This window comes from Psittacula echo (genome assembly GCF_963264785.1).
Source record: "Psittacula echo genome assembly, chromosome: 5".
NCBI lineage: Eukaryota > Metazoa > Chordata > Aves > Psittaciformes > Psittacidae > Psittacula > Psittacula echo.
The window spans coordinates 11,438,592-11,452,872 of record NC_137739.1 but is presented as its reverse complement, the minus strand read 5'-3'; the positions used below and the strand labels follow the sequence as shown (position 1 = coordinate 11,452,872).

The 14,281-nt window shown below is 53.2% G+C and overlaps 2 protein-coding genes and 1 long non-coding RNA gene across 3 annotated transcripts; all 3 read right to left on the bottom strand.

The window, feature by feature from the left end:
* Positions 1-342: 342 nt before the first annotated feature.
* Positions 343-5,461, bottom strand: LOC308221000. Its single transcript, XR_013956853.1, has 3 exons — positions 5,284-5,461; positions 1,310-1,417; positions 343-541 (listed from the first exon to the last, which is right to left on the bottom strand). It is a non-coding gene; the product is annotated as an uncharacterized lncRNA (long non-coding RNA).
* An 85-nt stretch (positions 5,462-5,546) lies between these two features.
* Positions 5,547-6,809, bottom strand: LOC308221182 (uncharacterized protein; the record flags this gene model as incomplete). Its single annotated transcript, XM_080618144.1, has 2 exons — positions 5,547-6,639; positions 6,795-6,809. 2 exons carry the CDS (start codon positions 6,807-6,809, stop codon positions 6,043-6,045), a joined length of 612 nt encoding a protein of 203 aa, XP_080474270.1. The 3' UTR covers positions 5,547-6,042.
* LOC308221601 (uncharacterized protein) lies at positions 6,637-12,793 on the bottom strand. Its single transcript, XM_080618743.1, has 2 exons — positions 12,663-12,793; positions 6,637-8,381 (listed from the first exon to the last, which is right to left on the bottom strand). Exons 1-2 carry the CDS (start codon positions 12,748-12,750, stop codon positions 6,817-6,819), a joined length of 1,653 nt encoding a protein of 550 aa, XP_080474869.1. The 5' UTR covers positions 12,751-12,793; the 3' UTR covers positions 6,637-6,816.
* Positions 12,794-14,281: the final 1,488 nt, after the last annotated feature.

Here is a 14,281-nt window from a genome sequence, read left to right as displayed (position 1 = left end):
GGTTCATCACTGGCCACCCCTTTCCCCTCCACCAGGAGCCCTCCCTCTGAGGCCAGACCAGACCCTTCCCACAGCCCATCCTCCCAGCAGACACCCCCCTTTTCCCCAGGTCTCTCTTACCTTGGGGCTGCACAGCCTACATGAACTGGGCTCTCTCCCTGACTGATCTCTCCCACCTCTCCTTCCTGCAGGGTGCCCATGTCAGCTCCTCTTCCTCCAGTTCTCTGCCTGGGGTTTCAGTTAGTACAGGCACAGACTCTACTGCTCTCCACTAGACCCAGTGGGGATGCTTAGAATGCACCCCCGACCTGTCATAAGACATTACTTATAATTTATCATTGGTACCTTTCAAATTGTTTATTGTATGTTATATAAATCAAATAAACTCAAAGATATATGGTATAAAAAAAAAAATATTGACATGTTCCAAATATATAAATACTTTTAGAAATCCGGCTTCTTATTTTGAAGTGTTGAGTCCATTTTGTTCAGTAACACTCTGCAGACTCAGAACTGCCAGAACGACAAAAGTCAGAAGATGCTGTGAAAATAAATACGTAAAAGACGACAGTTTAGGGTCCAAGACTTCCCCGAGAGTCCCAGACAGTTTACAGCCTAACATCAGTCCACTTTGGAAAGGACACTGATCAGGTTTTCTGACTAGTCTGCTACAGATAGCTGCAAGAGACACAGGCACTCCAGACCCACCGAGTGGGCATGCAGCCAGGCACCATGAAACTGGCTCAAGTCAAAGAGAAGTCAACCAGCACGGAATACCTAGGTATTCCGGGAAGCACCCTGCTCACTCTTCCCAAGTCTGAAGCCTCGACTTTCAGAGCATGTGTGTGAATTTGTTGTTTAAACTAACCTCCAAGACAATAGTCTTGCCTAAACCGGTGGGCATTCTGCAAAGGCAAGAGAGGCATAGAGCATAGTTCACCTCTAGGGTCATCTTTCCAAACAAGAAGCTGCTATCACATGAGTCTGCCCAGCAAACCATGGAAAACTGCCTCGCCTTGGCCAGGAAGGCACAAACACAACTGCCAAATGGTCAAAGCATTTCTGAAGTGCAAGGTGATAGTAAAGGCTAAAAACCCCAACTGCTTGCTGCCAGCTTTAGCCACATTGCTCCTTCCCATCCCTGCTGGTACACTTTGATTTAAACAGATTTACCGCACATACACATTTGATTAATCAGCTATTGGAGTCCCCCACCCCTTTTCAGATGAGGAGAAAGATCACCCTTTAACCTGGAAGGTCTCCTGCCTTACCCAATACTGTCTGTGCCACATTGTGAGACAGGACTCACCTGACATTATCATCTTCTGTTTCCTCATAGCACAACATTTCCCCTTCTCCCCTCTCTGCGCTCTCCATTGCAGGTGGCATTGCTGGTTAGCGCTGGAGATTAGACAACCTGAAAGGCAAAATCAGAGAGGGGTTTTAGAGGGAAGCTGCCTTCACGAAGGGATGGGTCTGAAATGCTGAGCCATATAGCAAGCAGCCTCTGAGCTGCTCCACCAAGCAGGGTGGTGAGGAACAGCCACTGGCCATTTCCATGGCACAGCAGGCTCTTTCAAGGAAGCAATCTTGCTTGTTCAGTTCAATTACCCCAGTGAACCTCAACACTAACACCACCCAGCTCACCAAATGTTAGCCTCAGAGGAGACCTACAACACAGCACGCTGCATTTGGTTTCCCACTTCAGGATAGCTCCTGGCTGAAAATGATCAGAGACCTCCACACTAGCTAGCTGCACTGAGACTGTGAGCAAGCTGCTTGCCACTGGTGCTATCAAACATTTCATCCAATGCCAGACTCTGAGCAGGGCAGAAGCAAAGGGAAACACCTCTCCTTCAATCGCGATGGAGAACAACGAGCTACTTCATTTTCACAGTGATACGGAGCTTTCCCTAGAGGAAAGCAGTGGTGAATTGGGGCAGGAGTCAGGCAGCTCACAGGGAGACAAACACCTTCCCTGCAACGGACTATATGCAGAGGAACTTCCAAAGCAGGGACAGAGTTCACTGCTCTGCCTTTTCTGGGCTGTACTGCATGGGAAGAGTCAAAACGGCTGCTGCAGATGGTTCCTGCTACCACTCACACTCTCCCCTCATGCATAGCAGGGTTTACTTCAACCCCCAGAAGTAACTGAGTTCTCCCTCCTCTTCTGCAAAAGGAAACAAACAGAAAAATCTCCAGGGATGTAGCAGGACACCCAAAGACCTACCCAGAAGCAGGAGTGAGACACCTGGCTTATAGCTGAGTTTCCTCTTAAGCAGAAATCCAGGCACCTCATTTACAAAATGGACCTGTAATCAGCTTTGTGCAGAGCAGCACCATCACCTTACAGGCAGCCTTGCCAGATGAACAAGGAACTAAGCTGCTTCCTGGCTCTTGGAAAGCACTCACTGAAAGAGAGCCATCCCTCACACTCTCCCATTCGACGTCAGCCTCCTCAGGGCTAGAAGAGCAGGCAGGCAGCTGCAGGTTCACCAAGCTCAGCACAGGGCCAGCACCAGCACAGCAGCTGCTGGCTCCCAGCTCACATGGAGCACCCCAGCTATAAATTAACTGCCCTCTGGCTCCTCAGCCCGACTTTCTGAAGCCCTGTTCTACAGCCACTTTCACTGCCCTTCCACACTCCAGCACAGGACCCGGCCAGGAGCGCTGGGAGCTGGGTCTGAGCACCCAGTTTGGAGGACACATCACCAGGGTGAAGGTTTCCCCTGTGATCACACAGTCCTTGGGCTCACTGGGACAGAGCCTTTCCCAGGGCAAAGACTGACCACAACACAGTACTTTGTCATGCCAGCCAGCCCTCTGCAGTAACAGAAGTCACAGGGGAAGCAGCCCCACATCCCCAGGGCCCTGCACCACAGGATAGGACACAGCACAGCCTCCCCAACCAGAGGGCAGGGGAAGCCAGGTTCAAGGGCGCTATTTTCATTTTGATCACTCACTGGACAGCAGCACCACACCAGCTCAGCAAACTTGTCACAGCTCCAAACACCCACCATGGGGAAGGGAAACTGAAGCAAAGGGGCAGAACCTGCCCAGCCTGAGCCAGCACCTGGTCACGGGCCCAGGGGAACAGCCTGCCTGCCTCACAGCACAGCCAGCCTCCTGCCAGCACAGCTGCACAAGTCCTGATGGCATCCTGGCTTCCTGCGCAGCTGGCTTCAAGTCAGGCACTCCTCAAGAAATGCAGATTCCAAAACTAAACTGGAGAAACTGGTTCCAATTTATCTTATACTTCCAGACAGTACTGATGACAGTACATACACAGGACAACATGGAAACTGAGATTTTTCCCAATACCATCCAGCATAGACAGGATGAGCCGTGAATTCAGGAGACAAGTCAGCACAAATCAAACCCCTGTCCTTTTCAGTACTAGGGTATCGCATGAGAACTCGGAGGAAGGGAAGTAAGAATCATTGTATCTCTTACCATTACACATCCCTTTTACTCCAAATCTGGTAGCTGAAAACCCACCACACGGTCACTGGTCAGGGCCCTCATTTCTCACGGTTTTGCTCCCCTGGAAGAGGCAGTGTCCTACTCACCAAGCAGGCAGCTCGAGCAGCTGCCCACTTCCACTGCAGAGGCTGCAATGTCATTTCATTTGCTTCATGAGCTCTGCTCATCAAGACCTGGCTGATGTTCAGCGTAAACACATACCTTCCCAGGGCCCTACCAGCAGCGTCCTGGGAGAATCCAACAGCTACACGAGGCAGGTAGTGAGGCGGGAGATAGGAGACAAGGCTTAGTACAAAACACCTCAGCACTCCAAACATTTCTTTCCCAATAACAGCGTTCAAACCCTCTGAGAAAACATCCCTATCTCATCTAGCCAGCACTTAGTTTGCCCCAGACACATTTCCACAGCAAGTTTCACACTCAAGATGCACAGCCATTCTTCTCAGGGTAGGAAGACACTTAATCCCAACAATCCAATGGAGCCTCACAGAATAATTTTTACACTGCCTGATCCCAGGTGGGGTCAAGACTTCACCTGGACGTTGCCTACATCTGGGAAATAATTCAAGTCTAAGGCACTTTTAGAGGTGCCCACGTAAACCCTACCTCTGTCCCCCAGAGCCACTGTCCAGCACCTCAACAAAGTGACCAAGGAGGGAAACTCCTGGTAAGTTCACAGATCTCGTCCAGTTCTGCACTTCGGTAATCAGCCCTTGTGCCAGGCAGTGCATCCAGAATCTGTTTTCTCAGTCTGCCTGGGAGAACAGCACAAGGGGCACATCAGTCAACCAGCTTTACACCTGGGGAGAGCAGGAAAGGAGTGTGACAGGCACACATGAACTTGGTGAACAGCCTTTGCTCTGGGGAGAGCCACTACTTGCCCTGCCCATCCCAGCATGCAGTCAGCTGTGCCTGGGACACCCCAAGCAGGGCCAGTGACAGGCACTTATAGCTGATGTATGTAAAGCAGTGCTGGGCTAGGCTCTATGAGGCTTGAATAAGATATCTGTGTCACCCAACAAAGGAAGAGCTGGGACAGCAATAGGCTTCATAGGCCTTCATCCTTCCAGCTCTTTATTGAGCTCAGCAGCATCAAGAGTTACAGAACCATAGAATGGCTGGGGTTGGAAGGGACCTTAAAGCTCATCCAGTTCCCAGACCCTGGCACGGGCAGGGACACCTTCCACTAGCAGAGGTTGCTCCAAGGCCCATCCAACCTGGCCTTGAACACCGACAGGGACAGAGAAGAGCCAAGTGCCCCCAGGGCACCAGCAGAACCGGGTGCAGCTCCTGTCCTGAAACACTCAGACATCCTCCTGGAGGAGCTGTGTGCAGGAACCACTGCAGGGTATGAGGCAGCCACTCTGGCACCAGCTGCTGTGCGGACGCTCGCCCGCAGGAGCCGAGGGAAGAGATGTGGGAGGCCTGACAAGCACTGGCCCAGCACAGCCGCACACAGCCCCGCTGCTCCCGAGCACACGGCTGGCAGACGGCAGCACCGGACCCACAATAGCTTGAGGCCCAGGCCAGAGCCACGGGCTGGAGGCTGCTCCCGGGACCGATGGCCCAGGCCTCGAGAGGCAAAGGCACACGGACGCGGCCCTCATACGGCCTACACGGCTTTGCCGGTTGAGCGCCGCAGGTCCCGGGCCTACATGTCCGCGGGAACGGGAAGAGGCGGCGGGCCCAGCGGAGCAGAGCCCCCGGGGAGGTGGGGGGTTAATCCGGGGGTAACCCCGAGGGCCTCAGCCCGGGGCCGGACCCGCCGCGTTGCCATGGACACGCGCCGCGAACACTCACCCTCCGCCTCTGCCGCAGACCCCGAGACCCGCCCTCAGACCCGCGACGTGACACAAAGGCCCGGCCCGGCCGCCCCGAATTTATCACCCAGGGTGGGGACCGCGCAGCCAATCAGGAACCGCCCGCGGCACGAGCCCGAGCCGCCGATTGCTGGAGGAGGCCCGGACGCCACACAGCGGCCCTAAGTCCCCGCCCCCTCCAACGGCTACCACCGAGATCCCGGCGGGCGGGCGGCCGGCGCAAGTCCCCGCGCAGCCGCAGTCCGGAGAAGGCAACCCGGCGGCGTTCAACGAACGTTTATTGCGCGGGGTCAGTGCGAGCGGCACGAGCCGTGGGAGCCGACCCCGGGGTCACCCGGTCCCAGCCCTGCCGGGGCAGGGACACCCGAACGTGTCCAGCCGGGGCTTGGATGTGCCCAGAGACGGAGCCTCCACATCCCCCTGCGCAGCCGGTTCAGTGCTCTGCCACTGCAACGGAACAAGTTCTTCCTCCTGTCGAGGTGAAACCTCTGGTGTTTCAGTTCATGGCCACTGCTGCTCATCCTGGGGTGGCCACCACTGAAAAGAGTCTGGCACCTTCCTCCTGGCACCTGCCCCAAACCTCCAATCAGCTCCCTCCACCGGCCCCCCCCTTCTTCCTCCCTGAGGGCTCATTCTCCTAGGAAGAAACTTCTTTCACCCTCCACAAGCAGGGTGGTCAATGGGAGGGGGAGACACCGGGCTTTGCTCACAGGGCATCAGACCTCACTGCTCCCCACACTCACCCCACCTGGGGCTCTCCACCCCTGTGGGTCTGCTGGTGCCGGAAGAGCGCTGAGCACATGGGGAAGCCCTTCCCGCACTCAGCACAGACGTATGGACGCTCCCCAGTGTGGATGCGTAGGTGCTGGACGAGGTGGGAACTCCGCCGAAAGCTGTTCCCGCAGAAGGCACAGGCATAGGGCCTCTCCCCCGTATGGACCCGCTGGTGCTGTAGCAGGGCTGACCTCACCCTGATTCTCTTCCCACACTCAGAGCACTTGTACGGCTTCTCCCCTGTGTGGATCCGCTGGTGCCGGATGAGCTGCAAGTTGTCAGAGAAGCTCTTCCCGCAATCTGCACACTTGTAGGGCTTCTCCCCAGTGTGGATCCGCAGGTGTCGTTTCAGGGCTGCGCTCACGCTGAAGCTCTTCCCGCAGGTCCTGCACTTGTAGGGTTTCTCCCCAGTGTGCACCCGCTGGTGCTGGACGAGATGCGACTTCCTGGTGAAGCTCTTGCCGCACTCAGCACACTTGTAGGGCTTGTCCCCAGTGTGGGTTACCTGGTGCCGGATCAGCTGCGAGCTCCCGCTGAAGCTCTTCCCACACTCAGAGCACTTCTAGGGTTTCTCCCCGGTGTGCATCCGCTGGTGCAGGATGAGGTGTGCATTCCTGGAGAAGCTCTTCCCGCACTTAGAACACCTGTAGGGCTTCTCCCCAGTGTGGATCCGCTGGTGTTTCATGAGTGCGGAGCTCCGGCCAAAGATCTTCCCACAATCCGTGCACTCATAGCGGTTCTACCCACTGTGCACGCGCTGGTGCCGGACAAGCTGCGAGTTCTCGCAGAAGCTCTTCCCACACTCGGCACACTTGTAGGGCTTCTCCCTGGTGTGGGTTACCTGGTGCTTGATCAGCTTCGAGCTCACGCTGAAGCTCTTCCCACACTCGGAGCACTCATAGGGTTTCTCCCCAGTGTGGACCCGCTGGTGTTGTGTCAGGGAGGAGCTCGCGGTGAAGCTCTTCCCGCACTCGGCACAACTGTAGGGCTTCTCCCCGGTGTGGACCCGCTGGTGCAGGATGAGGTGTGCATTCCTGGAGAAGCTCTTCCCGCACTTAGAACACCTGTAGGGCTTCTCCCCAGTGTGGATCCGCTGGTGTTTCATGAGTGCAGAGCTCCGGCCAAAGATCTTCCCACAATCCGTGCACTCATAGCGGTTCTCCCCACTGTGCACGCGCTGGTGCCGGACGAGCTGCGAGTTATCGCAGAAGCTCTTCCCACACTCGGCACACTTGTAGGGCTTCTCCCCGGTGTGGGTTACCTGGTGCCGGATCAGCTGTGAGCTCACGCTGAAGCTCTTCCCACACTCGGAGCACTCATAGGGTTTCTCCCCAGTGTGGACCCGCTGGTGTCGTATCAGGGCAGTGCTAAAGCTGAAGCTCTTCCCGCAGGTCCCGCACTCGTAGGGTTTCTCCCCAGTGTGCACCCGCTGGTGTTGTGTCAGGGAGGAGCTCACGCTGAAGCTCTTCCCGCAGGTCCTGCACTCGTAGGGCTTCTCCCCAGTGTGCACCCGCTGGTGTTGTGTCAGGGCGGAGCTCACGCTGAAGCTCTTCCCGCAGGTCCTGCACTCGTAGGGCTTCTCCCCAGTGTGCACCCGCTGGTGTTGTGTCAGGGCGGAGCTCACGCTGAAGCCCTTCCCGCAGGTCCTGCACTCGTAGGGCTTCTCCCCAGTGTGCACCCGCTGGTGTCGTGTCAGGGCTGAGCTCACGCTGAAGCTCTTCCCGCAGGTCCTGCACTCGTACGGTTTCTCCCCAGTGTGCACCCGCTGGTGTCGTCTCAGCTCTGAACTCACGCTGAAGCTCCTCCCACACTCTGTACACTCATAGGGTTTCTCCCCGGTGTGCACGCGCTGGTGCAGGACGAGCTTCGAGTTCTTGGAGAAGCTCTTCCCGCACTCAGCACACTTGTAGGGCTTCTCCCCCGTGTGGATTACCTGGTGTCGGATCAGCTTCAAGCTCACGCTGAAGCTCTTCCCACACTCAGAGCACTTGTAGGGCCGCTCCCCTGTGTGGATCCTCTGGTGCTGGATGAGACGTGACCGCTGCCAGAAACTCTCCCCACATTCAGTGCAGGTCAAGGGTTTTTCTCCGGTGTGGATTTTCCGATGCTGGATGAGGTTGGAGCTCACCTGGAAGCTCTTGGATCTCTCAATCCTTTCTGACCTGCGTGGGAGAACAGGGTCCTGCGCAGGACCCTGGGAACTGTTCTCCTCAGAGAGTCCTGAGCATAAACCCTTGGGCTCCACTGGCCTGGGGATGCCTTGATGGGCATTGTCTTCATTCTTGCTCACAATCCCATCTTCACCTGCAATAAAATGAGAATCCAGACAAGTCACAGGCAGGACTGGAAGCTTTGGACAGGGCAAATCCCAAGGGGACAAATTCTAAAAATTCAGCAGACAGATTGACTTTAAGTATAAAACATTCTGCTATATCCTGCCTTCAGGACATGGTATTTCCCTCCAAACTACACAGTGGATTTTTCAGAGTGTTCACAGGAGCAAATGCTGTAAATTGCCCTGCATGCTTCACCAGAACCTCAGTCTCCTGGAATCACTGGCATATTAGAGGCAAAGGTTTACTGCTTGAATGGGAAAGATGCTTGCTCTTCCAGGATGTTGTATCTGAAAATCACAGAACCACAGGACGGTTTTAGCTGGAATGGACCTTACAGATCACATCCAGTTCCAGCCTCCTGCCATGTGCACAGGCACCTTGCACTAGACCAGGTTGCTGCAAGCCCCATCCAACCTGGCCTTGAACACTGCCCGGAATGGGACAGCCACAGCTCCTCTGGGCAACCTGTGCCAGCGCCTCAGCATCCTCACAGGGAAGAACTTCTTTCACCTTGCCTAAATCTCCCCTCTCTCAGTTTAAAGCCATTCCGCCTTGTCCTGTCCCTACCTGCTCCTGTCAAAAGCCCCTCTCCACATTCCTTGTTGGGCCCTTTAGGTGCTGGAAGCTGCTCTATGATCTCCCCAGAGCCTTCTCTTCTCCAGGCTCAACAAGCCCAGCTCTCTCTGCTTGTCTCCACAGGATGTTACTAAAAGTTGAACTGGGAGCCAGAGTTAGGCCATAAAGAACTGCCTTGTTCAGCAGAACATTACTTGGGTTGCAACAGTAATCTCCGTGCTCTTGTGCTGCTGGTACTGCAGAGAAAGAGAAGATGCACGAGGCATGAGACACGGAGACCGCCTGGAGCCTGGCTTATGCCAGTCTTGGAGCAGAAGCAAATTAACCTTATGCTTTCACTGGTGCAGAACAAATCCGTTGTGCAACGTGGTGGGTGAACTGAAGATCCCCCATGGCTGGTTCCAGATTATGCACTGAGGAAATCTAACACAGGTAGAAGATGAAGGTAGGTGCAAGTCAAATTAACGCTAGCTGAACAGTTATGAGGCTCCTGGGACACAGGCAATGAACAAATCCCTGCCCTCTTATGTATATAAAGTCTTGCAGAAGCGTTACTGCTATGAATGTTCGCTGCGCAGACCCAAGCTCACCTGAAAGCCTGTTCAAGACAAGGGGCTTGTGCTGGTTTCTACGGTGTTCACAGAGAGCAGCGACTCCTTCCAGCCCACTGCTCTGAATGTGGTTTGATGAGCATGTAGCAGGTCCAGAACCACGTGCCCCCAACAATGCTGTGCCTTTTGCTGTCCACAGGAAACACAGCTCTTTGCAGGCTGAATGAGCAAGACAGCACCTGCGTGACATGCACACAAAGCACATCTCCAGATCTGCTTAAAGATTCAACAGATATCTTGTGGGTCTCTGAACACTCTTATGAAATAAACCAGTACCATATCGGTCACATGGGATTGCTGTACAAACCACAGGCACCTCCTGTGGTCTGGCAGAGCTGAGATAAGGAAGTGCAGGCCATGGAAGACGTGAGTTGCTACTGAACCATAAGTGTGCAATAAAGGAAGGAGAGTCTAGAAGTTCAACCCCAGACTGATATATGTACATATTTCATCTTCCTCTTTCTGGGAAGCACAAGAAAACATCACAATATGATTTCACAGTGAACTCCTAAGATACCTTCTCCGGCAGCTTGCTGTGGCAGTGATGCCACTTCTTCCCTCACACAGTTTTCATTAAAACCATCCCTTGAGAGGAACAGAAAATGCAATTTTGCTAGTTACCACAAAGGCATTTCCATTTCTCTGCAGCTACTCCAGCCAGGACTCGAGGAAAAGAGAAAGGTGATATCCACAGACAGGATGGAAAGAGGATGTTCCTGGCAGTCCAGCATGAAGCTCTTGACAAGTTCGTCAGACGTACTGAGTAGACAGTGGAGCTAGCAAAGTTGTTCTGTTGCCGTTGTGCCCAAAGAGATGCTAACTTTGGCACTCACACAGAATTTTGGTTCTTTACATAGACCTTGAAAAAGCCTTCTGAAGTACGTGACAATTAAGTTTTCTATGGTGTTCTATACTTTTGGGGGAAGATGAGGAGTGTCAAGCTTCTTTTTACAATTATTGTCACGGCTCTAGTGCTTCTACAATCATTTCTGTTACTTCTGAGCTACCAGGTACCTGCACTGGCAACTAGGACACGCTGTCTGTAAAGGGTTTGATCTAAACCAAGACAGGAACTCACTGGAAGTATTTCAAGTGGAAGGAGAGCAAGTTCACAATGAGGAGGAATTAATACTAGAAGCATAAGGCTGAACTGGCAAAAATGAATAAGCAAGAGAGACATGAAGAATGTGGTTGTTCCTCAGCACATGCCAATTTGAGTTGATGGCAAGACCTCTGATATTCCCAAGAGTGCCAGTGCTATAGCTACAAGGCAAGCTCCAGGTAAGCAGAGTAAGCTGCTGGACTTCTGGCTCCGGTACCTCACTGTTGGGACTGGAGGTGGCTGATGTGATGCCACAGAAAGGGGTGGAGGGGAGATCTGGGGCCCAACATTCTGAGCAAACAAACAGAAATCTGAGTAAAAGACTTAATGGACAGATGGCGAGAGGACAGCCTGGGGAAGACCTGGCACGGCCTTTGGAAAGAGATGTCTCACTTCACAAACCACTCGGAGTTCTTCAGAGATGGCCCCAGTTTTATCAAAAGGGACATGTGGGGTCCAAAGGCATTCCCAAAAGACATTCGTTCTTCACCACAACTGGTAAAGAAACTAAGCTGCTGTAGGATGAATGAAGCTCACAGGGCAGTAAGGAAGGGAAAAGGGAGGTGGAAACATTTGCTGATGATTTTGTGTTCCTCAGGGTTAAAGACACAAAGGCTGACTACAAACTGTGGCAGAGCCTTAAGATACTGACCAACCAGGTGACAGGGATGTTCACTGCAGGTAAACAAAGACCTTCAGAGGAGAACAGCCTCTACAGCTTGCACTTACACCACGATGGGCCTAGAATGTTCTTCATATCATCCAGCATTAGCACCTTGGAGTCTGAGCAGCTGGGTGAAAACTGCAGCTCCTAGGCACACAACACAGCCAGTCAAGCATCAATGAGTGCCGGGGGGAAAAAATAGGGAAGAAAAGAGAACGTAATTCTGCCTTGCTGCTCAAAACCCACATTCTGACTGTGTGCAAGGGGGAGGACGGATCCCCCATGTCAGAGACACTCTGATAGAGCTGAGGAAGATAGAGGCATGACAGGAACCATCAGAGGCACAGAACAGCTTCTGTATAGGAGATGAGTGAACTGCCCATTCTGCTGGGAAAAGGTACAGCTGATAGGGGGTATCACAGAGGACTATAAAAACACAAGTGGCCTGTGGGGTGGTTTGGCATCTATCCTGCACCATCTCTTCTAAATTAAGAACTCCTGGCAGCAGTAAAAGGCACTTTCAAAGCAAACTAAAGGAGGCAGCAATTCATCAAGCACCTAAATAAGCTGTGGAACTCCTTGCTGCAAGCTGCCACGGATGCTACAATGGGCGCAGCTTGAGAAGGCAAGAAGACAGATCTTGAGACATTACGTGTCTAGTTCAGGAGCTTCTGAAGCCACAGACGGCGCAGGCCTGTGAAAGGATACAGGGACACATCACTGCTTGTCTGCCCTTCTCTGGGTCTTGATCAAAGGCTGGGCAGCCTGCTGTATGAGGAAAGGCTGAGAGAGCTGGGCTTGTTCTGCCTACAGAAAAGAAGGCTCAGGGGAGACCTGACCACCACAGTCCAGTATTTAAGGGTGGCTATGAAGAAGACGGAGGCTCCCTTTCCACAAGGAGTCACATGGAAAAGACGAGGGGCACAACTTACTCCTGGGGAGATTCTGGTTGGACACAAGAGGAAAATTTCTCCCAATGAGAACAACCAGCCATTGGAATAATCTCCCCAGGGAAGCGGTGCACTCCCCAGTGCTGGACACTTTAAAGACTCAGCTGGGCAGGGCACTGCGACATCCAGTCCAGGGCATGCTCTGCCTGGAAAAGTTGCACCGGATGATCCTTGAGATCCCTCCCAGCCTGGTGGCCTGTGGCGCTATGAATACCCTCGTCACAGGCAGCAGGTGAAGCTGCACGGGCCCTGCTCCAACCCAGCACCGCCGCCCTTGTACATCCTGTGGGCGCTGGTGCTCCTGGAGCACTGTTTCTCATGACGGGTTCACGCTGATGGCCCTTACCTGAGCTGCCGCTCACAGCAGTCTTCCCTTCGCAGGAGCGGAGACGGCACAACCGCAGTTCCTCCTTCTGATCCATGTGGATGATCATCTCCGGCTCCAGCTCCGGGGAAACAAACCAAGAGGGTCAGGCGAGCTGGGCTTTCACCGCCCGCTACCAGCGGCGCGGCTCGGGAGCCACCGGCTCCGCGCCGAGCAGGGACCCCGGCTCCAGGGCGCGTGCAGCGGAGAGCACCGGGCCCCGCAGCACTCCCCTGCCACGGAAGCTCACGCGGCCGCGGCGGGCGGGCTTCCGGGCCAAGCCCTACCGGGTCAGGCCCCGGTCCCTGCGGCCCGGCCAGGCCCGCCCTCAGCGGCTGGACCGGCGCACCAGGGGGCGCTGCCACGTGACGGCAGCGACCAGCGGCGGGCGGTGCCTTCGCGTCCGAGAAGGGAGGAAGATGGCGGCGCTGGGCTGCCGGTGGCGATGGTGGCGTCCTACGGCGGGGCCCCGCGGGCCTGTCGGTACCGAGTGCTGTAAGGAAAGCAAGTGCCTGGAAAACATAGGGTTAAAATACTTTTAACTTAGGTCTAAGCTAGAGAACAATGTTTGCATTGTAAGCCTGTGGTGTCATAATGATACGCGGAGAGACTCGACAACTCGTAAAACTTGTAAAGTAGGTATGCTTTTATTCAGCGCTGAGGTGCATCGGGATCGCTCCTTCAAAGTATGCACACCTCAGTGTCGTTTTCCCGCTACATTTATCCTCCAAAGTTACACGCCTATACATATTCATGATCTATCCCCGCTTCGTATTATAATGAGCTAAAAAGTCCTTTGCACATGCGCAGTGCCTCCCCATGGTCATGGGTGAGGGTCTCAGGATGAAGTAAATGAGTCTTCCTCTTGTGGGCAGGGGTCTTCAGGATGAAGTAAACGAGTCTTCCTCTTCTTAAACTTTTCACCTTTGTCACATCTGGATGCCCCAGTGATTACACAAGTAGCTGAAACCAGCCATATCTGTCTGTCTTTGGATTAACTGATAAGTAGAGAAGAATGAGCAACTGATATGTAGATGTGGTGAGGAGAAGGAGAAGAATGGTTAACTGATAAGGAGGATGTAGAAGACAATTCATGTTTAGTGGGACCCCTAAATTCCACAGACTTCCAGGCGCTAGCGTTTCTTATATCAAGCCCCCTGTATCAGTCCCCCCTTTTCTATAACGTGAGTAAATTCTTTTACTATTTAATGATTATTATTTACAACAGAGCTATCCATGTTCCTTCTATTGATTTATGGAATAACTTCAATATATATTGTATTACACACGGTACAATCATTAAAATGAATAATACTATCACTAAGATTAGAAGACCTTGTTTAAGTATGTCCTTGAACCATCCAGTAATTCCTAGGCTATTTAGCCATTTATCCAGTCCGCCTCCAACAATTCTAAGCTCTTGCATATTTTCCTGTAATTTTCGTAGCTTAGCATGAATTGATTCAGAATGATCAGATAAGTTCATGCAGCACATACCTTCGAAATCCTCACACCCATGTCCATGGGCTAATAATAAGAAATCAATTGCTGCTCGATTTTGTAAAGATGCGTGTCTCACGCTATCTAGGTCTGTGGCAAGT